The 24,198-nt window shown below is 39.3% G+C and overlaps 1 protein-coding gene across 5 annotated transcripts in view; it reads left to right on the plus strand.

Moving 5' to 3' along the window:
* ATP2B2 (ATPase plasma membrane Ca2+ transporting 2) overlaps positions 1–24,198 on the plus strand; it is a 402,969-nt gene that overhangs the window by 374,910 nt on the left and 3,861 nt on the right. For 3 of the 5 annotated variants that reach the window (XM_064723726.1, XM_064723727.1, XM_064723731.1), the window contains 3 exons: positions 1,426–1,637; positions 3,193–3,300; positions 6,963–7,145. In XM_064723726.1, coding sequence (XP_064579796.1) covers positions 1,426–1,637; positions 3,193–3,300; positions 6,963–7,145 — 503 coding nt within the window. Of the gene's footprint in view, positions 1–1,425; positions 1,638–3,192; positions 3,301–6,962; positions 7,146–13,225; positions 13,398–19,951; positions 20,008–24,198 lie in introns of all 5 variants that reach the window. The other 2 variants (XM_064723730.1, XM_064723729.1) reach the window with 2 other exon arrangements.

A 24,198-nucleotide genomic window follows, 5' to 3' on the forward strand; every position in this document is an offset into this window, starting at 1 on the left:
AGCTGGGTATTGTCTTCTTGTCACTTTGTAGTCGCTGTTAAATCACGTGTGTTGTCTTTCAGGCTTTTTTTTTCTTATACACAGACTTCCAGAAAAGCTGCAAATGTAAATTTATAATTTTTTTGGAGGTTTTTTGAGCTCCATTGTGAAAGCTTTGTCCACTTTATGGCCATCTGGCAGCTTATTTGGGATGCTCAGAGGAGGCAATGATCTGTTCACAATGGAATTAAACCAAAAGAATTGCCATCTTTCTGAAGAGAGGTTGTCTCAAACATTGTTAGATTTACAGGGAATTTTGAGAATGTCTGCATTAGATAATTGGAATTTCAGGTTCTTTAAAACAGGTGAAGAAACTCTTGGTAATTCATGTGATATGCATCTTGGAACAAGAATTTCTGTGAACTTTATGGGGAGTTAGAATGGCTTTTTGATGAATTTTATGGTTTAAAATATTTTATACTGAGCCAGATGAAAAGCAAACCAGGCTTCCCCCCCATTCTAATTTCTCCTGTGTGTCTTTGGAAAACTCCTGCATGCTTTGAAGAACACATTCCAGACAATTTTCTGATAAGCCTTGGAAATAATCTTTTCCTTTCTAAACTCCACAACACTCAGCTTTGCAGTGACATGATGTGCAAAACTCAGTGCCTCCATAATTAAATTTCAAATTAATGAGAATTATTTCTATTTTGGTCAAATAATAGAAGGAGGTTTCTTCAGATACCAGTACCATCAAGTTTTTATCTTTTTTATTTTTAGAAATACATTGTATTTGAACATACAAAACATAAATGTCTTCGAGAAATCAGAAATGCAGAATTCCCTGTCTGGTCCTGTCAGGCTGTGGCATTAAAAAAAAAAAATCTTTATTTTTTCAAAGCTCACCACATTTTTAGTTACTCATCATGGGTTGTGTCTTGCTTTTTGATTGGTCAGATCTATGAGTGAAAGCCAAATTACCCGCAGTGCCTGCTGCTGATCAACCCCAAATCTCTTAAAAATCTGTGTATTTTGTGACTGATATCCTTCAATGCTTGGGAGAAATTACTGGATTAGTAAATGGGTAAAACCTGGTGAAGAGGGGTGGCTTCTAACCACTGTAGAAAATTCAAACACTCTGGCAATGACATTAAGATTTTGTTACACTTGAAAGAATTGAGTGCTTAGAGTAATTCCTGCTAGAGAAAGTAAGAGTGGGACTGCCAAGGTTGTGTAGGTGTTGTTAGATAGCAGTTAGGTATTGTTAGATAAAAGTCAGCATTTGAACAGCTTCTTGCTCAGCTGAGATGTGATTTGCTCATTGGGGCAAGAAAAGTTTTATCTAGAAAAGCAGAGCAGAGAAGGCAACAGGCAGAAGAACACTAATGGAATATAAATTGGTTTGATTCATTCTAGAGGAAACTTTTCTTTCTGTCTTACACCTAGGTGAGAAAATGTTTAAGATCGACAGTGGGAGGAACGCCCCTCTTCACTCTCCTCCTTCTGAGCACTACACCATCATCTTCAACACCTTTGTCATGATGCAGCTCTTCAACGAGATCAACGCCCGCAAGATCCACGGCGAGAGGAACGTCTTCGACGGCATCTTCAGAAACCCCATCTTTTGCACTATTGTCCTGGGCACCTTTGCTATTCAGGTAAAGCTCTGGGCAAGAATCACCTGCTGTTCATCCCAAATCATCACAAATCCACTCAAAAAAATCAAGCACAAAGTTGTTTGGGCTTTTCTTCTCCGTGTTTTCTTTTTTTCTTTCTTTAATTTTAAATCTAAGTGCTGCAGGAGGCCCATTGAAGAGTAAACCACCTGGTTTTGTGTATTTTCTCAATCAATACAAGTGTTAGTAATGGAAAATGTTGTGCAGCCATGCTAATAAAACAGAAATTTTGATCCTTATAACTGGGTTAATTCTTAAATTAATCTTAGTACATACAATAATAACAGCCATCATTGATATTGCAACTGTTTTTTAAAGAAGAAATTGTTTAATACCATACCAACAAATCCTTTTACAATTATTTATTACTCCTTGAAAAGACAAATTACCTTCAAACAGCGGATGCTGAACTGTTCTTCTGTTCAATGCCACTGCCCAATGCTGCTCAGTATTCCCAGCAATGATGGGAATGCCCCTGGATTGTCATTCCTCATGTTCCTCCTGACTTTGCTGTCCCATCACAGTAATACACATTTCCCCCCAAATCTTTCTTCTGTAAGAATTCCCCCTTGTGCTCCTGCATCCATTCTTTTTCTGGCCTCCATCCTGTGCTTGATACAATTTTACATTATAATTTGGAAATCTATTTTTATCTTGTTGTTATTGCTCAGCTCTGCAGTGGCAGCTCAGCATTGGCACCTTTCTCCTGGGAGGAGGAAAGAGCAGTTTGAGCTTGGGCTACAGGGATTTAAAAGGGAAGCTCCTCAATAAATTGAATATTGGAGGAAGGGCAGCAGTGATAGGAGCAGAACTTCACAGTGATGGTCTTTAACATCTAATTCAAAATCAGGAGTGTAAAACTCGGACAATTTAAATCTCTGGATGTGATTTCAGGTCCTTGATTTTGCAGCAACAATATTAACAAGAAATATCAATAATATCTGATTTTCAGTTAGCAAAACCTTCTCAGTCTGCTCAGACTCTGTGTGCTGCTATCCTGCTGAAGGAGTGGGGTTTTCCCACCCCTTTCCTCCAACAGATCTAAAATTTTCTGTACCCTCTGTCTCTCCTTGATGCACATCTGTAAATACACAATAAAATGTTACTCAGAGGGAAAAGCCTCTCTTGCAATGGACATTCCAAAATAAACTGGATTAATGTCATTAAATCAAAAAAATCAGGAGCTGGGAGAGCACATGGGGACTGTCCTGTTATCTTTTTTCCTGACCATTCATATTTGACCACTGTTCAATGTGAGACTGAGGAACTTGAGTCTGAACTGCTATTTCTTTTTCTCACTTTTAATTGGGGATGCAGAAGTTTGTGGGGTTTGATGGGCATTTTTGGGGACCAAAATTATGCAGTTTTTTTGTTTGTTTGGGGTTTTTTGTTTTGGTTTTTTGGGGTTTTTTTTTTTTTTTTTTTTTGTTTGTTTTGGTTTTTTTTTTTTTTTTTTTGTCTGGCTGTGTTTGTTTTTGTTTTGTTGCCTTTTCCCCCTGACAAATTGACCCCTTTTCCCTCGTGCTTCTCTTTGTAGATAGTAATTGTCCAGTTTGGAGGAAAACCCTTCAGCTGTTCTCCCCTGCAGCTGGACCAGTGGATGTGGTGTGTATTTATTGGATTAGGAGAGCTGGTGTGGGGTCAGGTAAGCATTCAGGAAGCTGCACATTCCAAGGTGTGATATTGCTGATATTCCTGTGATTTGCTCTCTCAGTGCAGCCCTCACTGAAACCTGAGGTGCTTTCTGAGAGCTTCAAGGAGATATTTATTAGAGAGGATAATTTATCCCTCTGTTCCTTTGGGAGGTTTTTGTTAATTTTCAAATCTTTCCTTTCTAGCAGGGTGTGCTGGCACCAGGGCCATTTTCTGTTAGGCTTTTTTGTGAAGGATGTTGAGTCACAACTTCAGCCTTTTAGTCACAAAAAAAAAAAAAAAATGCAGCAAAGGCAAATGCACTGTGACCTTTCCTGGAACAGAATTCCTCCTGTAGGATGTGGCAAAGTTTTGGAGCTGAAATGAAGTTCCAGTTCTAGGTCAAGCAACTCATTCCCTTGCTGAAATTGTCATTCTGGCTATGGTCATAGGAAAAATTCCAGTACCTTCAAAATATTTCTGCTGTGATTCTCCATCCACCTAACTCTGTGTGTGAAGGATGGAAGAGTGAGTGCAAAAAAAAAAAAAAAAAGATTTTTTTTTGCCTTTAATAGTTGTAGAAAATGGCAGTTAAATTAACATCTCCTTTTCAATTTCTGCCATAACCTCTGTCATCAATGGCTAATATGGAATTATGTATTGATGAAGAAACAAACGTCAATGAGATGATATTGAACAAATTGTGATTAACACTCTGGAAGTGATAATACAGGAACAATCAGTACTGTTAACATTCTACATTGTTCCTTTATGTACAAACACAGGTTGCAAAGTCCATAATAACAATATTTTTTCACCTCTGAATGCACTAATGATATTTAAGTTGTTGCCACCTGGTGCAGTAAAGAGAAGTGTGAAGTTACATTTTTTTTCTCTAAGATGTAAAGAGATTTGTAGATCCACAGTTTGCCTCTATGAAGAGTCAAGAAATTGCCCACTGCAATTGAATTCTGCTGTGGTTCTACTGGAATTATAGTGAATAAATGCTTGCTTTCAATTCTGATTATTTGTTCTCTTCTGGGAAAAAAAGAAACCAAACAACTTTTTTTGGCAGTTTGGCCTCAGTTTTCCTTAGAAATAAGCTCAGAATCAGCTTTTAATGCATATGTGGCTGAAAACCACCACTATTTGATGATTCTGCTGTAATTATTACTTGAGGTCAGGATTTGACTTAAGGCCTCGCAGGAGGAAGACCTAAAATCAGTTTGATAATCTCAGCAAGGAAGGATTTATTGGAATTTTTTTTCCTACTGCTTGGAAAATATACCAACTTTTGGAGAAAGGGGAAGTCAAACAGGGAGAGGGACAAGAATACAAACTGCTTCATTCAGCTGTGAAAATTTCCCACAGCCTTTGATCAAATTTTTTGGCTTCTAAATGTTGTTATCCATGGTTATTACATAACCACCAAGAACTAATACTAATATCAGCATCTTTTTTTCACTTTACTTGCCCCAGGTTTCCCAGGTTTATTGTGAGACCTTAGGCATTAAATTAAATCTGTTATTGGAACACCTCCACAGTTTTATTGCTGAGAAGAAAGCAAATACAGAGGGAAAAAAATATCTGTCTTGTGGTCAATATTTAGTGACAAGAAAAGAAAATAGGATGCTAAAACCAATCAATTATGTCCATATTTACATGATTTACAGTCTGTGGCAAGGCCTTTCTTCAGGGAGCTCTTCAGTGAGAGAGAATTCTTTTCCTTTAGCAGCGATGCTTCTCTTCTGTCTCAGCCTTTTCTCTGCTGCTCTGACTCATTCAGCACAAAACAAATTTGTTATTCTTATTTTTTTTTTAATTCACGTGCTGAACCTGCTGTTCTGGTGAGCCATGAAAGGCAATCAAGATTTCAGAGTTTGGGTGTCAAAGCAGGCACTTGTGAAAGGAATTAAAGGAGAAGTTTTCAGCAAGTCAATTTGAGGGACAGTTTTCTAGCAGCTCCCATCCCTTCTGAAAACCAAGATTTTCTAAAGTATTTCATATCCCATTCCCAGAATTATTGATCACTTATTAAAACTGTGATCATTTTTCTGGGAATATTATTTAGCTCTTTAATCTGCATCTATTGAGTCTGTGTCCTGAACTGGGTGGGTGTTGGCAGATAAAGAAAATAAAAGAATAATAAAAAGCCATGTAAACACCTTAAGGAAAGAATTAAAGCAGAGTCTCATCATTGGCTGAGGTGCTGCAAGAGAGGAACATTCTGTCACACACAGTTCTGACCCAGACGAGTTATTTTTATGAATATTGGTTTAAAAATCCTTTATCACCATCACTTTCATCAGATCCCAGAGTTTGCAGTAGTTTCTCTCTGTAGAGTGCTGGCATTGTAGTTTGAAAGCTGGGAGGCTGAAGGACTTTCAGTAAGTACTTAATTGATGAGCATTTCCCCTTTTTTTTTCTCTCCTGTTTGTCTTTGCTCATGCCACACCATTACTTTTCCAGGTTTGCATCTTGTTTTTCAATCCCTCTTTAAAAAGGTTTTATAGTAGTGTAGAAATTGAGTTTAGTTTGGTTATATTTTTTTTTCAATCTGTCTTTAAAACATTGTAACAAAACTGGCCTTGTGGATTGTGAAGCTCAAGGAGACCCTCAGCAAACTCAGAGGTTTGCTTTCACCCTCAAAATATCCAGAACATTTCCATGTGTCTTCACTGCATCCATTCCAGTTTTCCAAAGTTCTCCTCACCAATTTTCTGGCAGCTGTCTTGGTTCTCTCTTCATTTTTCATACATCTGAGCTTCACAGTTGTGGTTGCTCGCTGCTGAAATGAAGACAAAAAAGAAAATTGCAGCAGTTGTTTTGCTAAGTGGGTTTAAAAATTTGCTTTGCAGGAGATTTGATTTAAGCATTCAGTGTGTTCCAGGTAATGTCTTGTTTAAATTGCCATGATTTGCTCCTGGTTTTATGCAAGGAATCAGAACAAAGAGAAAATGACTGCCCAACAGGGTAACACTGAAATGGATTTAAAATAATTGTCCAGCTACAGTATCTGCAATTTTTAAAGATTATTCACCTGCATTAGTTACTTCCAAGGACCACTTGGGTGGGCAAGCAGAATGAGAAGAGGGGTTAAGTTAATCAGAATTTATTGGTGGTAAGGACAGAGTGAGAGAAAGCCCTGAGAGAAATCCAACAACCAGACCCACACCTTTCAGAAAACTCAGTTTTGATAAATGCCAGAAAAGCATTCCAGCTGCTGGAACAAAGGGAAGCTGAATCCATGAACCAAGGGATGGTGAGAAGATTTATCAGCAGGAGATGCAATGAATTTTCACCTCCCATTACCATACAAATTCCCAGACTCTAATTGCAGAGCTATCAATTTGCTTAAGTTTTTTTACACTGAAATATTTCCATCTTGTTTTGTTTTCAATTTCTTTTATTGATAAGACTTTTCCCAACCTTGGGAAACCTGCTCCACACTGTGGTTTAGTGGTGCAAGTCATCCTAATCGTTTACAAAGTAAATTAAATATTTTTGGGACTAAAATGGAGTTGTCCAAGTACAAAGTGCTGTTAGGAGCAGGCTTAGCTCACCTTTATAGACCTTACAAAAATATGATTACTCTAATTACTCTGTAATTAACAGATTGTTATGCTGTTGCTCTTGCATGAGGCTTATGTTTTCAGTACTTTTTTATAATTTTAGGTCATTGCAACCATCCCAACAAGTAGGCTAAAGTTTTTAAAGGAGGCAGGGAGGCTCACTGAGAAGGAGGAGGTCCCTGAGGAAGAGCTCAATGAAGATGTTGAAGAAATAGATCATGCAGAGAGAGAGCTCCGACGTGGACAGATCCTCTGGTTCCGAGGGCTCAACAGAATCCAAACCCAGGTATGCTAAAAATGAATGCCCACAAGGTCTAGAAACAGCCAAAGAAATTATTAATGTGGGATCAAGGCAAAATAACATTAAAAGGAAAGCCACGGAGTGTTTTTGTGTGGAGGATGGCACTGGTTAATTGCTCTCGAAGGAAAAACATGAAAAACAAAATAAGGGAACTGAGCAAAGGGGGTGTGTGCAGCAGAAGAGATAAACTGCAAAGATATAAAGGGATAAAATGCAAAACCAGGGATCTGTGGTTTGGGAATACCGTGACTGGATGTTCTTTTTCTCCCAGAGTGATGACAGCTCATGAAATTGTGCTGCTTGGCCAACGTCAGCTCGCAGAATGTTATGAAAGCTTTCTAAAATGTATTGCTTGATTTGCTCCAAAAAAAAAAGAAAAAAATACATTGTTGCTGCCATTGCTGCACTAACAGAATAATTGAAATTGAGTCTGAAGTATGATGCACAATTTGATTAAAAATATAAATCTGTTCAGTTCTGGCACTGCCACACATCGATCACGATTGAAAGGGATTGATTTTATTTCCCATTAGGTAATGAAAAATGTGGTTCTGGATTTTAGTAGGAATTAAGCAGCCATTAAATATTGAGGTGTAACGATTCCTGAGAAACATCTCTCCCCAGCTTTTGCCAAACACAAAAATCCACGGCATTTTTTAATATACCAGACCTTTGCAGTGAATCCTGGTGCTAAATATAGTGCAGGTTAAGGAGCTGTGAAATGTGTCCTGGAGTGCTGAAGAAAATCATGTGAAGTATTTTGCCTTTTCCATTGCAGTGAAGTGTTTCATTGCACTCAGGTGTGCTCTGCTTGATCTTTCTAAGATCAAGTATTTCTGGCAGCTTGCAGCAGAGAACAGCTATCACCACATCAGATGTGCGTGTTTTACATGAGCCTGACAAGAAAAAGAGGTGAATAATTAAGAAAATGATCTTTTTTTTCTTGAAAGAATCTTCTAAAGAACATTTTTGTCTCAGAAGATTTGGGGTTTTTGTCTTCATCCGAGATAAACAGCACCTTCTGCTTTTTCACATCTACAAATTGATACTTTTTTTTGGGAGGGGGAAGATGCAGCCATGAATTTAGAAAAAAAATGATGGAAAGAAGCCAAATCAGGGCAGTGGGGTCTCTTGGCTGCATCTGCAGAGCATAAAATGTAGAGAGATTAAAAGCTGGGGGAATTCCCAGGGTTCTGTGGTAAGTGATTAAATATGGATCTTCAGCTCTGAGCTTGTGTGTCTTGACTCCATTGAGTCAAGAGCGCTCATCACTAGAGAAAATTCAAATTTCAGTTGTGACAAAAAGTGCCCAGGTGCAGGTGATCTTCAGGAAAAGACGACCTCTAAATGTGCATTCTTTTCTCCCTGGTGGCTGTAGGAGGAGTGTTGCCTGTTGGCACTTCTGTCAGGATGTCTTTCTGGTTGGGGTGAGTGTAAACAACTTTGAGCAACACAAAGCAAATGACATCCTTCCAGTTCTCTTTCTAGTCTGAGAGGTAGCTTTTAGTTCTGCATCTCTTTGTCCACTTAATTCACAGAGAAATGATTCTTTTCCACTACTTAAACCCAAATGAACATTAATTATGTCTCTTTGCTAACATCCATCTTGGTTTCCTTTCTGCTCTTAGTTGTAGAAGCACCTCTAGTAGGATGTCTCCCTCATCTCTGCCAAGAGACCTCTGTGATTTTTCTTCTCATTTTATTTACTCAATGACTTTGATTTTTTTGCATCCATTTCACATTTGTGGGATTAAAAAAAAAAAAAAGAAAATGGGCCAACAGATTCCAAAGCAGTGCCCAGGTGTGCAGTGGAGAGTGATGGACTAAGGTCAGATTTGATCCTTGCTGTGTGTGGGGCCCATCCAGGTGGATTCATTCCCTTATAACACATTTCTCAGGAGGCCAGCAAAAGAAGAGCTCCAGGAAAAGATTGGGATGTCTTTAGCATCCCTGGGAGGATTTGCAGGAATCCTCTGCTGTCTGATGCACTCCTGGAGACGTGGAGGAAGAAGGCAGAGCCTCATTATAATCCCCTGGTTTTATATCCCTGAGGATGGCAGACTAGGATGGAACTCTGGAAGCTCAGGACCAGCTTGGTCATTCAATCCTGACACCAGTTTCCACACTTGTGCTGTAAATTGGATTATTTGTCCTTATTTTCTCTTCAGTCACTCTTGGACAGGTGGGCCCAGCTCCCAGCAAAGCCTTCACTGCTGAAACAAAGAACCCACAACAGGCTGGGTGTTGTTTTCAGACAACCAACCCTTCTTCCTTGGAGTGCTCCCTTTGAAACCCATCCAAACTGACAAGAGATTTTGCAGTGATAAAGAGATTTTTCATCTTCATCCTCTCTCCAACAGAGGGTAAACCCAAGGCACCAGAGGAGGAGTTTCCATGGGAATTTTCTGTTTCTGTGAAGACATGCATCTTTGAAAGAAAGATGTATGAAAAATGCACATAACTAGGCCAGAGACTGGCTATCAACTTCTGATGCTCTTTTTTGGCCTCCTTTTGTTCATTTAAATTTTTTGTTGTCTGATAAATATCCAATAAGGAATCTCTGATAAATATCCAATAGGGAATCTCTGTAAGGATGTGTGCTCCCCTTCTCTGAATGGAAGAGTTTCCTTCCTGGAAAGTTCTCTCAGATGGCCACTGAGTGGTGAAGCTTCACAAATGGTTTATCTTAGAGATGCAAGTTTGAGGAGGATCTAAAATTGCATACAGAGAGGAGTTTCCAACAGTTTTCTGCATTTTTCCCAAGTTTTTGTTGCCTTCCTCAGAAATTCTTCCTTCTGAAGGAAGACAAGAGTGATCACACCTTCTTGGCAGGTCTAACAGCCTTTGGGAAGTTCACCAAGTTCACCTTGAGGCCAGACTTCATAATCTGAGTAAAAAAACAGAAAAAAATACTCATCTCACCTCTTTTGATTGTGTATTGAAAGATTCTCCAATTCCCTCACATCTGAGAATGGAAACATTCTAAACTGGAGATTCAAAAACTTCTTATGTTTGTCAGAATTTTACACCCCCAGCCTGATTCTTTCCTCTTCTGCTTCATTCATTCCTGAAATTCAGTTTGCTTTATTTGCCCCAGGTGGGAAACAACTGCCTGGAATGTTCTGAGAATAAAAGGAAAACCTGAAAAAAATACAGGTGACAGGGTAACTGCTGCTTAAAGATTGTTCCTTTTCAGATGCTAAAAACCACACAGAGGTGCTGGACTGCATTTTTCACCCTTCATTTCTCATGTAGAAAACATGAAAACTTTCCTTTTGAACCAATTCAGACCTTACAGCAGTGAAGGTCCCTCCTGGCAAGACGTTCTGAAGTTGGATAAAATGCCAGCACCTCATTTTATGGTTTCCATGTAGCTTTTAATATAGAAAACATCATGGTAGCCCCATGTTAGTGGAATGGAAACTGTTGTGTTTCTTACGGAAAGGTGGCTTTTCATTTTTTACTTTTTTTACTTTTTTTAAAAATTTTTAAATTAATATCCTGCTTGGAGTTTAGGGGAATGATACCTGTGTCCTACTCACATAAATGACAACAGAAATGCTTCTGAAAATCTGTTCTGTGTTAAAAATCAGGAAGAAGTATCTGTTCTGCCAGGACTATTCTGCTACTATCAGATTTTTTTTTTAATTGCTAATCACTGATATTTTTATTTGCTGTAGACACCTAAAAAATTGGATTTTCTAGTGTATAGAACATAGAGAAAAATGAGACATCTGTGGAAAATATCAACCTTATGGATAAACTTCAAATGTAGGACAGTACTTTTCTCTACCTGAAGTCCTGTAATCAAAACATGATTGCATCTTATATTGTGTTGGAAATTTTTTAAACTTATGAATTTTTATTTCCTTTCTCCTCTTTAGCAGCTTGAATTGTTCTAAATAAATGCATTCCTTTGTCATGAAAAGGTTCCATCTTAATTCAAAATCCACTATTTATTTCCATGAGCTCTTTTCTTCTTTGTTATTTTCTGCTTGGAGAAGATAAACTTTTGGGCCAAGTTCTTCTCTTCTGCCTTGGCTTCAGGCAGAGCACAGCCCTGTATGTTCAGTTTTAGGATTCTGGGGAGGTTGTCATCCTCCCACCAGGAATTATATCCATGAACAGCTGGAGTTCATTTCTTCAGGAGAAAAGCAAATTACATGGCTGTAATTCTTCTTCTCTGAAGAAACCATTAAATACAGATCTCCCCTCATCTTTTCACTCTGGTACCAAAGGCTCTCAGTTTGTCAGGAAGGCTTTTGCCCATCTCAGGGTTTAGCACAGAAATACTCATTTCATGCCCTCAGTGAGAGTCTTTAGAGTCTTTTTTGAATGGTCTCTCTTGAAGAGTGCTCTGTCACCTGGGTTAGACCCTGAGGAGCCAAGATCTGTATTTAATTCCACTTTTGTAGAGCATTCCAGGTGAGTATTTACTGTGCCACGTCACCAGCGGTTTGAGCCATGTGGAGTTTCCATGAGCCTGAGCTGAGGATCCCCTCGTGCCCTGCCCCACGTGCAAACTCACCTCACATTTTATTTGCTGTGATTTACCTCGGATTCCCTGTGAGATTTGCACTGGACATGTAATTCTGCTGCCAAAACCAAAGCTCTCCAACCTTGTGGGGACTGCTGAACACTGCCCAGCCCTGGGTGTGCACAGAGAAATGGCACCAGGGCTCAGACAGAGCAAACCTGGGCTTTGTGGAGGAAAATTCACTGTGATAATTGCACAGCAGTAACATGGCATCCCTTTTCCAGCTGGCTGTGGTTGATTATTCCCATAAAAACACACAGGAAAATAAATGATGATTGCCAAAGACAAGATTAAGGGAGGGAAAACATCCGTATTATTAAATATACAAATTGGTTTATTCATAACTCTGACCACAGCAGAAAATCATAAATTCATTCTAGTGCTTCCCACTTGGAAAATTTAGGAAGGTTTTCACCAAGATGTGTGCTGTTTAAATTGATAAAAATGCCACCAATTTACCTCTTTCTAGGCTGGGAATCTGCAGAAATGTGGGTGGCATGGTCTGGTACCAGTGGGTTACTTCAAACAAGTGGTTGGTTGAATTCCTCCCGTGGATATTCCACTGCTTTGTCTGTTGTGGTTGCACTGATGCAACACAAAGGACATTTTGGGGTGCAGGGATTTGTGGGATTTACTCCTGGCTTTCCCTCTGTACCCAGAGCCTGCTTTTTATGGGTTTTTACTGGTGCCAAAGGATGCCTTGAAATACTCAGCTCTGTTTTTAACTCCTCCTCTGTGGTGGGAGGAAAATGTGCTCAGAATGGGTTTGTCAAACAGGGAATACAGCAGGAATATGAAAATAAGAAAAATAAGTGGAAAATTGTCATGTTTTTTCTGCAATAGTCAATCCAGTTCCACATCATTTTCTAGGTGCATTTAAGTGCTCCGTATAAAGATAAAATATTAATACTTTTAAATCTCCAGTTACAAAATCCCAATGTTCTTTATCACAATGCTAAATTTTTACAAACTTTCATTACAGAAAAAGTCAGATAAAATAGTGGAAGAATTATTTTATCAAACTAGTGTACTGACAACCCTGGGTTTGTAGACAAAATAGAGTCATATATTGAATTTTAAAGTTTTTCTGTTTTGCTTGAGTGTCATCCCCAACCCCATCCCCCAAATTCCAACTGAGTGACTGAATTTTTCTCCCCCTGGAGAGACATAACAGCATAATTTGAATCTCAGTAGGAAAAAAAAGAGTGGAGATTAGTTACATCAAGTCTTCCAGCTGATTTTATTTACTTCTAAAAAAAGCGGTTTAAACTTTAAAAAAACCCCTGTTATTTCAAATCTTCTACTTGTTTAAAGTGATGCAGCTCCACTGCCTCCTACAGAGCTGCCTCATTTTATCCAGACAGAAAATTTGAATCCTTTCTAAACACCCTGCAAAGGGGGCACCTGGATCCCAGCTGGAGTAGAAGCGCGCGCACGGTTGATTTGTTGTTTTTCATGATTATTCCTGTCACTTATGCAACTGTGTCCATACTTTAAGCAACTTGTCTCGTTCTTTCCTCCGTTACAGATCGAAGTAGTCAATACTTTCAAGAGTGGCACTTCCTTTCAGGGGGCTCTCAGGAGACAGTCCTCCGTCACAAGCCAGACCCAGGATGTAACCAATATTTCTAGCCCTAGTCACGTATCGTTATCCAATGCTCTTTCCTCTCCTACCAGCACCTCTGCTGCTGCGGCTGGGCGTGAGTGTGAATTCTTACTGCACCCGACCCTCAGAGATGCCAACTTAGCCAGAGTCGCCTCAGACTCAGCTCCTGTGCCCCTCCCCAGGCTCTGCTCCCACCTCACCCAGCTCCAAACCCCGTGACATGGTTGCTTTGTGTACAGTAGATGCTCCCCAGGAGTTGCTCTCTCTTCGTCTCTTTGCTAACTCACAGTAGGGACAGGAATTTTAGGGTTATTTTTTATTGTGAGGAGATTTTAATTTTATTTGTGGGCTCCCTGACAGGTTTTAGTTTCTACTGTTTCTAAAATACAGACTTTTAATGATTCTGAAGCTTTTCAGGTATCAGAGTGTTCTGTGACCGTGCTCACAGGGGTCTGAGGATGAGGGAAGGGACGAGGATCTGACTCCAGGTTTCAGAAGGCTGATTTATTATTTTACCATATATATTATATTAAAACTATACTAAAAGAATAAAAGAAAGATTTTCCTCAGAAAGCTGGCTAAGAATAGAATAGGGAAGAATGGTAACAAAGGTTTGTGTCTCAGACTCTCTGTCTGAGCCATCTGACTGTGATTGGCCATTAATTAGAAACAACCAACATGAGCCCAATCCCAGATGCACCTGTTGCATTCCACAGCAGCAGATAATCATTGTTTACATTTTGTTCCTGAGGTCTCTCAGCTTCTCAGGGAAAAAAATCCTAAAGAAAAGATTTTTCATAAAATGTCTGTGATACCATTCCACCAGGAAGACTCCCTGTACTAGTCCAGGAAAGACATGGAAATGAAGGAACAAGAAAGAGGAAATCTAGTTTATGATGCCAGGCTTAAACTTTGCATGAAAGATGAAAGACTTCTTTAAGTTTGTTCTCTCTATCTTAGATATATTTTAGATATATTAGATATATAGATATAGGTTTAGATATAGTAAATATATAGATATTGTTTTAAATATATTATCTCTGTCTTATTTAGCTTTAGCTTTCTTCTCTCTATCCTAGTTAGATTTAGATTTATTTTCTCTGTCTTATTTACCTTTAGATTTATTCTATCTTATTTAGATTTATTATCTCTGTCTTATTTAGATGTAGATTTTTTATCTCTAAATTCAGTGGCAGGAAAGCACTGAAGCAGGAGGGACCTAGACAAGTTATAGGACAGCATTGAAACAACAAGATTGGTGAGGTAACTAATTTTTTTAGAAGAAACAGGTTTCTGAATCCTAATATCCTGACACATTTTGGTTTAAGATGCAAAATATCTACTGAAGAAGTCTTGAAGTGAATGAAAAATCTTTGAGGCAGCTGATAAGGAAGGGCTTCAGTAACAGAAAAATTCCAGTTGCTCAGAAAGAGCTAACTCTGTTTCTAGATCTTTATTTATTCAGGACTGTGAACAGCTCTTTTATTACAGCATTAAAAGAATATTTAGATGTGTAGAACTCAGTTTACATGCCTGTCACACACTTCAGAAGATAATTGGGTATATTCCTTATGCAGGTTTTAGTAGTTGGCCAAACAGAGAAGAAACTGCTCTTATCTGTCCGGCCAACAGAGAAAGGGAAGGCAGAGAAAAGGCAGACAAGAAAAGGGGGGAAAATTCCAGAACTCCTGCAGGAAAAAGGAAGTTTGACCTTTCCATCCTGTTTGAGTGCAAACCCCCTCAGTATCTGCACACCAAACATTCAGACATGACTTTTATAGCAGCAATTAAAATCTTATCGAACAATCACAAATAGTCTCAGAAGTATTTGTCCATCAGACACGTCTCTGAAGGGTATTTTTTGCTTTTTTCATGTCTGGTTGATTGGTTGGTTGGTTTTTAAAGTGTTTTCATGCAAGAGCAGAGCAGAAGTTTTGTTGGATTTAAAGGGGAAATTTCATTTTTGCTGAAGCTATTTAGGTTCCAACTTTGGCAGTTGCTTCTTGGAGATTTTTCTATATTTTCCTATTTTTGTCTTGGGAAGTTTCACCCCAACAACCCCAACTATTCCAGGGCAGGATGAGGATGAGGACCAGGATCAGGGGAAGTGAAGCCATGGAGATTCCTGAGCCCTGGTTCCCTCATTCCCACACTGAGCAGGGCACAAAACCCCCAAATCCCAAAGCAGCTTTTCATCCAGGGAATGATTGCCTGGGATAGAATTTCTCCATTTGAGCAGGAAACTGGGAGCAGCTCGTGCTGTGCTAAATGTTCCCTTCACATGCTGCAGCCAGCACTTTGGGAGGAAAGATCTAATAAAATTTAAATAGACAATTTATCTTCCCTCTCTACTCCCCACTGCAGCAAAGCAAGAATTGAGTGTTATTGTGTCTTAACAAGGGCCTCACTCGTTTATGGGCTGAAGTTAATTAATAGGAGAGAGCAGAATCTGCTCCAGCCTTTGTCACCTTTCATTTGGAGAAATAAAACAGGTGTCCAGAGCTCCTCGTGGTTACAGCCACGTTTCTTCACTAAAATAAAAGCCACTGATTGATTTGTTAAACTTCCCAGAGATAAGGATCTCAATGGCAGAGGGCAATTAGAGATTGGGATTTTAAAGTGCTTATTCTGGACTGTTGGTGTTTTATTACCACAGCAGAATGTCTGCTGGTATTAAATCAGAAATTGTAACACTTAGGGACACTTTTGATTTATTCATACAAAGACACAAATTTATGAATGGCAGTGGAAAAACCCCATCAAGTAAAACCTCCAATGTTTTTATTTTTAAATGGGGTATTTACAGTGGGTTGCTCAAAATCAAGAACCTGGAAAAATTTTCCTAATACAAATTTCATAGAAATGGGGGATGGTTTTGTGAATTGGCATTATTTGAGGAAATCCCAGTTGCAAAATGCTCTCCATCTCTGTGCTTAGAATGTGTGTGGGCACACAGGACTGGCTGCTTTCCCCAGAACAGCTCAAACCCCATTTTCTTCTTCCTATGGGGTGGAAGGGAATAATGGGAAAGTTGTTCTTCTGATTTTGAAGCCTTTCCCAGTCTTCAGGATTGTTAAAAATACATGTAAATATCTTATGGGGAGTACCAAGGGAAAACCTTGAGAGTATAGGAAGGAAACAGGGTCTAGTTCTTGAAACTTGCTCAGGATGTTGCAACAATTGGGATATTTCAGGTGGCATTTTGGGAGCCCAAAGTGGAGAGGGTCTGATATCAATAAATGCTTAATTAAAAAAATAGGAATCACATGATGCTGTATTGATATGTCAGTCTAATTTAACAGAGCATTTATGAAACTCTTTACTAATTTTGTTACTAATTTTTAATATAAAGTTCATTGTGTCACCTTGCCAATCTGTGAGCTGTCTCCTGCAGGTTTATAGTAAAATTTTGGATTTTTTTTTTAATGGAAAGTTTTTCTGGTATTTTTGGGCAAATTCATGTTTGATTCAAAGCTTAGTGCTTGCTAAAGAGAAATCTGCCTGTGGAATGCATCCACCCCTAGAGTGGTTTGTGAAACAGGTCAGCAAGTTATTACATGTAATTAGCAGCAATTTACAAATATGGCCCATTCAGAGCTGTGGAATCCCTTAATTAAAAGCAGTTTGTACAAGCGAATATTTAATACAATATTAAAGTTTCCCTAGTGAGCCATCAGGGTGTTATTTGTAATAACAAATTACAAATTTTTGTATGTCACCATTGATGGATGACAGTGAGGTCTGTGAGTCTCTTATCTTGTTTGAAAGACATTGCAGCTTTAAAAAGAGCAAAAATTCCTGCAAATTAAAACATGGCATTTTGTTTATTCTGATAAAATGATGATTTTCATTGAAATGCACACTAAATATGTGCACCTGTTTAATATGCAGACCTTTAAGCTGCTGAAAATGAAAACATGGGTATGCTAAGCAAGGTGGTCTCAGATCTTCTCAGACAGATTTACACTCACAAATTTCCATCATTTGAAAGCTGTGCTACTGCAGAGTTAAGGGTGGGTTCAGGTACAACCTTGGTGGATTTATGTTTTTTATACATTTCTTTCTATGTTTTATTTGGGGGGAAGAAACCCAGAACCTTGGGGAAGTGAAACATCTTTTTTTTTTTTTTTCCTTTTGAAGCTCAGAATTAGTAACACCAAAAATTATCTTGTGCTTAAAACTGAGTATGTGATTAAAATCTTTACCACTAGATTTTTTAGTTAGGTAGAGGGTGAGAATATCTAACTGTACACAAAGTAAACAAGTCTTTATCCTACTCTGTGTATTCCTGGTTTCAGATGCTCATGGTAGCAATAGGTAATAACCCTTGCACAAGGACATAGTTGCAGATTTCCCAAGACAGACACACATTTAATATTTCTTAGTACTTGCTCTTCCCCTCATTCTCATTTGGAGCTCATACTCTTCCCAAGTGGAATCAGTCAGGAACTGCAGGTCCCTGAAACAAATCTCTCCTTTCTTTCAGAAAATATTCTAATTTTTAAGTTTAGGAAGCATTGGGGAAACAACAAACAAACCAAACCAAACCCCAGCAAAAGAGACCTCCCAGAATTCCTTTGTCTTGGTTCTGATCAGAATTATCTTGTCAGAGGTTTTAGGAGTGAATATTTAAAGCAATCACTTGAAACTTTTTCCTACATGAACCCCAGCAGCAGTGGCCTCCAATGACCCACCTGTATGGTGAGACAGGAGAAAACAGAGTCAGGACTCCAAATTTTATACCAGCACTTAAAACCTCACCAATCAACCACAAAATGCTCTCAGAGATATTTGTATACAAATCCCAGAAGGTTTTTTCTGGCTTATTTTTCTGTCTGGTTGATTGGTTGGTTTTTAAGAAGTGTCTTGGTGCAGGAGCAGAGCACCCTTAAGGCTGGATTTGTGCTCTGCCTCACTTGGAAGGACCAAAGCCTCCAGAACTGGGGCTTCACTTGCTGGGCAAGAACCTTTCCCATTCCTTTTTAGTCAAATAATGGTTCTCATGTGTGCCAGGAACGTGTCCTGTGTAGAACACTCAGTATTTGCTGGGGTGGCACGAGGGCAGGAACTGTCGTGGACAGGAAATAATTCAGAATTCAGAGTTAAAACTTGAGGCAAAGTCTTGTTGGGATGGAATTTTTTCATGAAGAAGAAATGGGAACCAATTTCTTTTAAAGAGATCATCTATTTTAATAAATGTTGAGGCAAAGGTGGAGGTGTCACCCAGGGCTTTGCTGAGGCCAGGAGCATCTGCAAATGGTGTCACACCACGTGAGGCACTCAGCAAGCTCAGCTCCAGTGGCTCTCACAGCCCATTTCCCAAGAGAGCATTCTAAAGAGTCCATTTAACTGTTTGCCAGCTCTTGTGTATGAAGGGCTTTTATATTTCTCACATATTTAATTTTCTGTGAAGGAAAATAATTCAGAATTCAGAGTTAAAACTTGTTTGGATGGAATTTTTTCATGAAGAAAAATGGGAACTCATTTCTTTTAACGAAATCATCTATTTTAATAAATGTTGAGGCAAAGATTGCTGCTTGCTCCAGTATCAATTTACATTCAGATCACAGACCAAGCCCAGTGGGCAATTTCTGTACAGGAAGGTTTAACCATCACAGGAGGAAATGGAACAAGCAGAACTTCAATCAAACCCACAGCTAAAATTATGTTTCTAAAAGCTGCACCATTGAACCAGAGACTGGGGTTCCATACTAAAGCCTAGGACTTCCCACTGGCTGTGACCAAGGTTTGACAAAACCCTCCTGGGATATGCAAAAAAGTCAAAATCAACTCCTGGATCTCCTCCCTGAAGGATAATTAAGCAGATTCAGAGCCTAAATATAAACCCAAGCCCTCAAGTGTAGATGTGCCATGGCAGGAAGTGTTAGATCCTAATGCACAAACAGGTTCTTTTAGAGGCATGTGTGAGTTATTTAAATCTGATACAAAAATGTTCAACTCCATAATTTTGCAGCAATCCTGCTGCAGAGCAGTGGAAGCCCTGCACAGGGCTCTGCTTTTTGCTCTAAAATACAGTGGAATTCAGCAATTTTGGAAATGAGAACCAGGCCTGTGTGGGTGCTCTGCTTTCCTTGCTGCCTGTGGTTTGAATTTTGAGCAGCACTTGCAGGATTTGCTGCATCTTTATGTGGGAATAGAGCACAGATAATGTTATGCATCTGTTTCACTTGTTAAAGCAGAAAACTAGAATTTCTAAGTTTTATACATGTTTTTTTAACTTTATATTTGAATTTGCTCAACTTCTACATCCTATTCCCCAGAATATATGAGGCACAACATTTACAGGTGACCCCAATTCAAGCAGCATCTCCTGTGGAGGCCTAATCTGATTTTACTCACCTAAAACTGAGAAGATTCAAAAAGAAATCCCAGTATACTGAAGATGTTTTCTATTTCAAAGCTTTCCATATGCAGTAGTCCTTCACCAATCTCCTTTACCTTTGTACAGTTTAGTCTTGACCTAGAATAGTCTCAGTTACACCTAAGAGTTGGCATCTCTTTGCAAAATTGACCTCTTGTTTACAATTTTATACTAATCACCTTACTGACCTTTCAGTATTGAATTTATTTGCTGTTGCAGTGCCCTACTCTCTACTGTCTGAATATTAAATGTGTTTGTTTTCCCAGAGGGCTAGAGAACATTGGACAAAAGGGTTCAGCAGGAGAGAGTGAAATAAAAAGAGGTTGTGAGTCTTTAACCTTGAGCCTGAAATGAATGTGAACCAAACTCCAGATACTTGGCTTAGATGAAGCCAGGTAAACATTCGAGTATAAGCCCACACACTACCAACCAGAACACAGCTCTTGGTGCTCACCAGGCTTTGCAGATTTTGCCTAGATGGTTGTACTTAGGACTGACATTCTGAATATCACCTTTTTCTTCTGATGGGAAAAAAAATTGTAGTATCTAAAATTCTATTTCTTTTTTGGTTTTGTTTTTTATTTTTTTCTTGCCTGATGCAGTATAATAAATCTGACTTTCAAGGTGGGATGAAGCTGAAGAGTTTTTTTCTGTTACAGCTCCAGAGAAGAAAGAAGTGGAAACTTATAGCAATGTCAAAAATGTCCTGAAGTGTTGTCCCCGCAGTCTTTTGTTAAAAGCAGTTCATTTTTTTTTGTTGTCTCCATTACTGTGAGAAAAGGGAGCTGTATCTCACTGTTTGTCTTCCCTTGGCATTGTCAGTCTCATAAAGAAACACCATTACATGAACTCTACATAGTTCATACTAAACCAACACTTCCCAGGTTCTATCCATCATGGATGTCCCTGCTTTTCCATGCTTTTACAGCCATAACAACATCCCAAGTTCATCTGCTTTATTTTATCGTCAAAAAAACCCCAAAACTGGCTGGGCTTTGTTTCAGCAGAGCCCCCAAACATTTTTACACCAGATATTACCTCAAATCTTGAATTTAAGCATGTACAAATGAATTTGTTGCTGTTGGGCCATGTAACTCTGGGTAAATAATATTTTTAAATCTGGGAGTTGGATCAGCTATAATAGATAGATAGATGGAATATTGTAGTATTATGGTAGAGAAATTAAAATGCCCCCTTTATATGCAACAAACCCTCTGCCTTTGTTTCCACTAAGTTTTGTCCCTGCAAGCAATAATTTGATCCACTGGGGGACAGGCTTTGAAGGAGATTTTGAATTTTATTGCAATGCAGAATTTCTGTCACTGAGGTAGATTAAATATTGTAGTACTATGGTAGAGAAACTAAAATGCCACTTTTATATGCAACAAACCCTCTGCCTTTGTTTCCACTAAGTTTTGTCCCTGCAAGCAATAATTTGATCCACTGGGGGACAGGCTTTGAAGAAGATTTTGAATTTTATTGCAATGCAGATATTCTGTCACTGAATGATGTGTGACATTAAAAAAAAGTTTTCTTCTGGATGCCAAGCTCAGTATGCAAGATTTTAAGTTGAGGAGGGAGTTTCTTCTAAAATGAAAAATCAATGGAAAGCTAATATACATCTCTGTAGAGAGACTTTAAGTGAAATTATGGGCTTCTACAGCTCCCTTGTGAAGAAAACTCTTTAGAAATCTAATTTGATTTATTGTCAGCTTGAGGGACTCGCCCAGTTTGGCCCTTCCATTCCCATTGCCTTCAGAAGGTGAATTACCTCAGGTGTCAGCAGAGCTACATCAGTTCTGAGCTAATATTTCCAGTGCAAACCAGTGTGAACAAGCAGAAGCCATTCTAGAAACATCTCAATGTTCTTGCAAGACCCAAACACTCCAGGCCAAAAATTTTGGCACACACCTTCACCCAAAGTGAGAGGCTGATGTTCTATCTTCAGACCAAGCAGCTCAAAGTCATTATTGCTCCCCTGCAATGGCTCATTAATTAATTAATTCAGTGTCACTGCAGAGCCCCAAATCCAGGTCATGGCTGGCATGTTTGCAGGGCTGCTTGTCAAACACAGCTGGAATCTGCAGTTTTCCCTAGATTGACTATGGAATTAAATCCAAAAGAGATGCCAAATGTTGGTATTAAAGCAATACAGATGCTTTCCCAACTGTGGGACCTGGAGCTCACAAATTGACATCAGTTCCTGCCCTGCTAAATCTTGCAGACTTAAATACAGTTTGTGTGATGAAGAAAAGCTTTCCTTTCTTTGGATTCTGCTGGATCTGTTCAGGATAATATCAAACCCTTTTATTTAAGTAAAAAATTACCTTCACCATGAAGATCCAGCTGGCAAATAGAACTGAAGTCTGTGCCATAAGGAGTGGCTGTTCCCAAGATAATAGAATTACCTTGTTAATTGATAAGCCCTAGCATCCAGCTGAGGCTGAAGAGGTGACTGGTATTTGTGTTTAGAAAGCAGAAATAACGGGGAGGTTTGCAGAAATGTCACCTCATCAGCCCATACTATAAAGTACCCACGGTACAAAAAGCTTCCTGATTTAAACTAGGGCAATATGGGAATGTGGTTTTAAGGCTGCCTCAACAGGCATACCATTTTTTTCCTCATTTAGACTAATTACTCTGCACTTGAAATAACAAATTAGAAGGGTACAGGTAGTGAAGGGATTTGTCACCTTTTCTGGCTTTAGCAATGCAGAGAAATCCCTTACCCCACTCTGTTGATCTACAGAGCCTTCACACGGCTCAGATTCAGCTCTCACAAACCCCTGGTTTTTAATTCCAGGAGCTCTCTTAGGTGCACTGTGTGACTGCAGAGGGTGAAATTTATTTGTTGATTTTTTTTGGTCCAAGACAATCCCTCTTGCACCTCTGCCAACCTAACATGTTCTCCCACCCCAAGGTCTGGCTGAGCCATCCTGTGCCACTCAAATCTCTTACCTGGAGCATAAACAGTCACCTGAACTACTTTTTGTACTGTGCCCTGCTGTTACCAAATGTACCTGTGGAGGGAAGGGAGAATATTTGGGCTGACCCAATGATCTGAACATGGCAGGACTTCAGCTGTTAAGATTTTAAAATATGACAAATATCCAAATTTAGAGAGCATAGAAAAGAACCGAGATCAAAGAGAAAAACACCAAAACCAAACCAAGTCAGCCTCCTGCTCAAACGTGCTGAAATTCTGTACAGCTTGGCCAGCTCCAAGCATGGGATCAGCTGGACCCACAGCTGACCCTGTGGCCCTGTGCCATTACTGAAGTGCAGTCTGCCAAGGCAAAGAGGAATTAAAGCTTTCCAAAGCAGTGGTGTATCAGGCCAACCAACAATGTGCAGCATATTTACATGTAAAAAGATCCACATGCCAACCACCAAACCATTTCAAACGTGTGTGGAGAAGCTTTCACAGTACCTGCTTGCACCTTTTCTGCCTCTGCCTGTGTTTTAGTCTCCCCCCTGAGAAATGCTCAAGGTTTGCTCATGGACTACATGGAAGTAGAGGGATAGAACTCATACTTAGTCATGAAACATTTGCCAACAGATCACGTTTTGCCATTCTGTTTTTTCCTCTCTGCCCCTCCACCCCCTTCCAAAAAGTTCTGTTTTTTTCAGCAGTAACCCAGCACAACCCTTCACTTCTTTTGAGAACTGGTAGGTCCCTGGGACTAGAGAGCATCCCTCCCTTTGCCCACCCACAGAGGATGTAGCATTCCCACTCCTCGCTCTGCTCCTCCCATTTCCTACTGGGAAAACGGTGGGCACCATCCCTGAGAATCGCTGGGCTGAGTCTTGAGTTGATTTTCACCTCTGTTCTTCCTGCCAGGTGCTTTCTGGCATTAGGTGGCCCCTGGCCCAGGTCACTGACCTGCTTTAAAGACTGCATAAATGGCATAAATCATGTGGCTTTCAGCATTTAACTGCACGACTGAGACACCAAATGCAAACAGCTCGCTGTTAACAATGGGACTCAATTCAACCCAACAACCAACCCATCATTTTATTACATGTTCTTCTATTTATTAACAAGCTGAATGGCTAGAACAGTGGGTCTATACTCGAGTGTTTACCTCACATCTGCATGAAGGACAAATAAAAGTTGGTTCAACGATACTATGTTCACATTATCCAGGCTTCCAAGTGTAGTTGTTGTGTGCAAGTTATCTCTGTTCATGTGGTAACTGTGATTTTTTTTTTTTCCCCCTGTGGTAGCATGATTGCGCTTAGTATTTTGTCTGCTTGGCTTTTTGTGCTCTTGGCTGCATCCATTTAGATTTTGCTTTAAAACATTGATATTCTAGTTTTTACACTTGGCTCCTGTGTGTGTCTCATACGTACCCATCCAACCGTGTCCGTGTTCCGTGCTTTTCTGTTTGTGAAGTGTGATATGTTATGTGTAATGGTTTTTTTAACAACAATACAAAAGAGACTTTTTAATTTAAAAAAAGCCTTTCTACTTACTCACTGCAAAAACAAAAAAAAAAATCTATCAACATGC

This window comes from Zonotrichia leucophrys, chromosome 12 (genome assembly GCF_028769735.1).
Source record: "Zonotrichia leucophrys gambelii isolate GWCS_2022_RI chromosome 12, RI_Zleu_2.0, whole genome shotgun sequence".
Lineage (NCBI taxonomy): Eukaryota > Metazoa > Chordata > Aves > Passeriformes > Passerellidae > Zonotrichia > Zonotrichia leucophrys.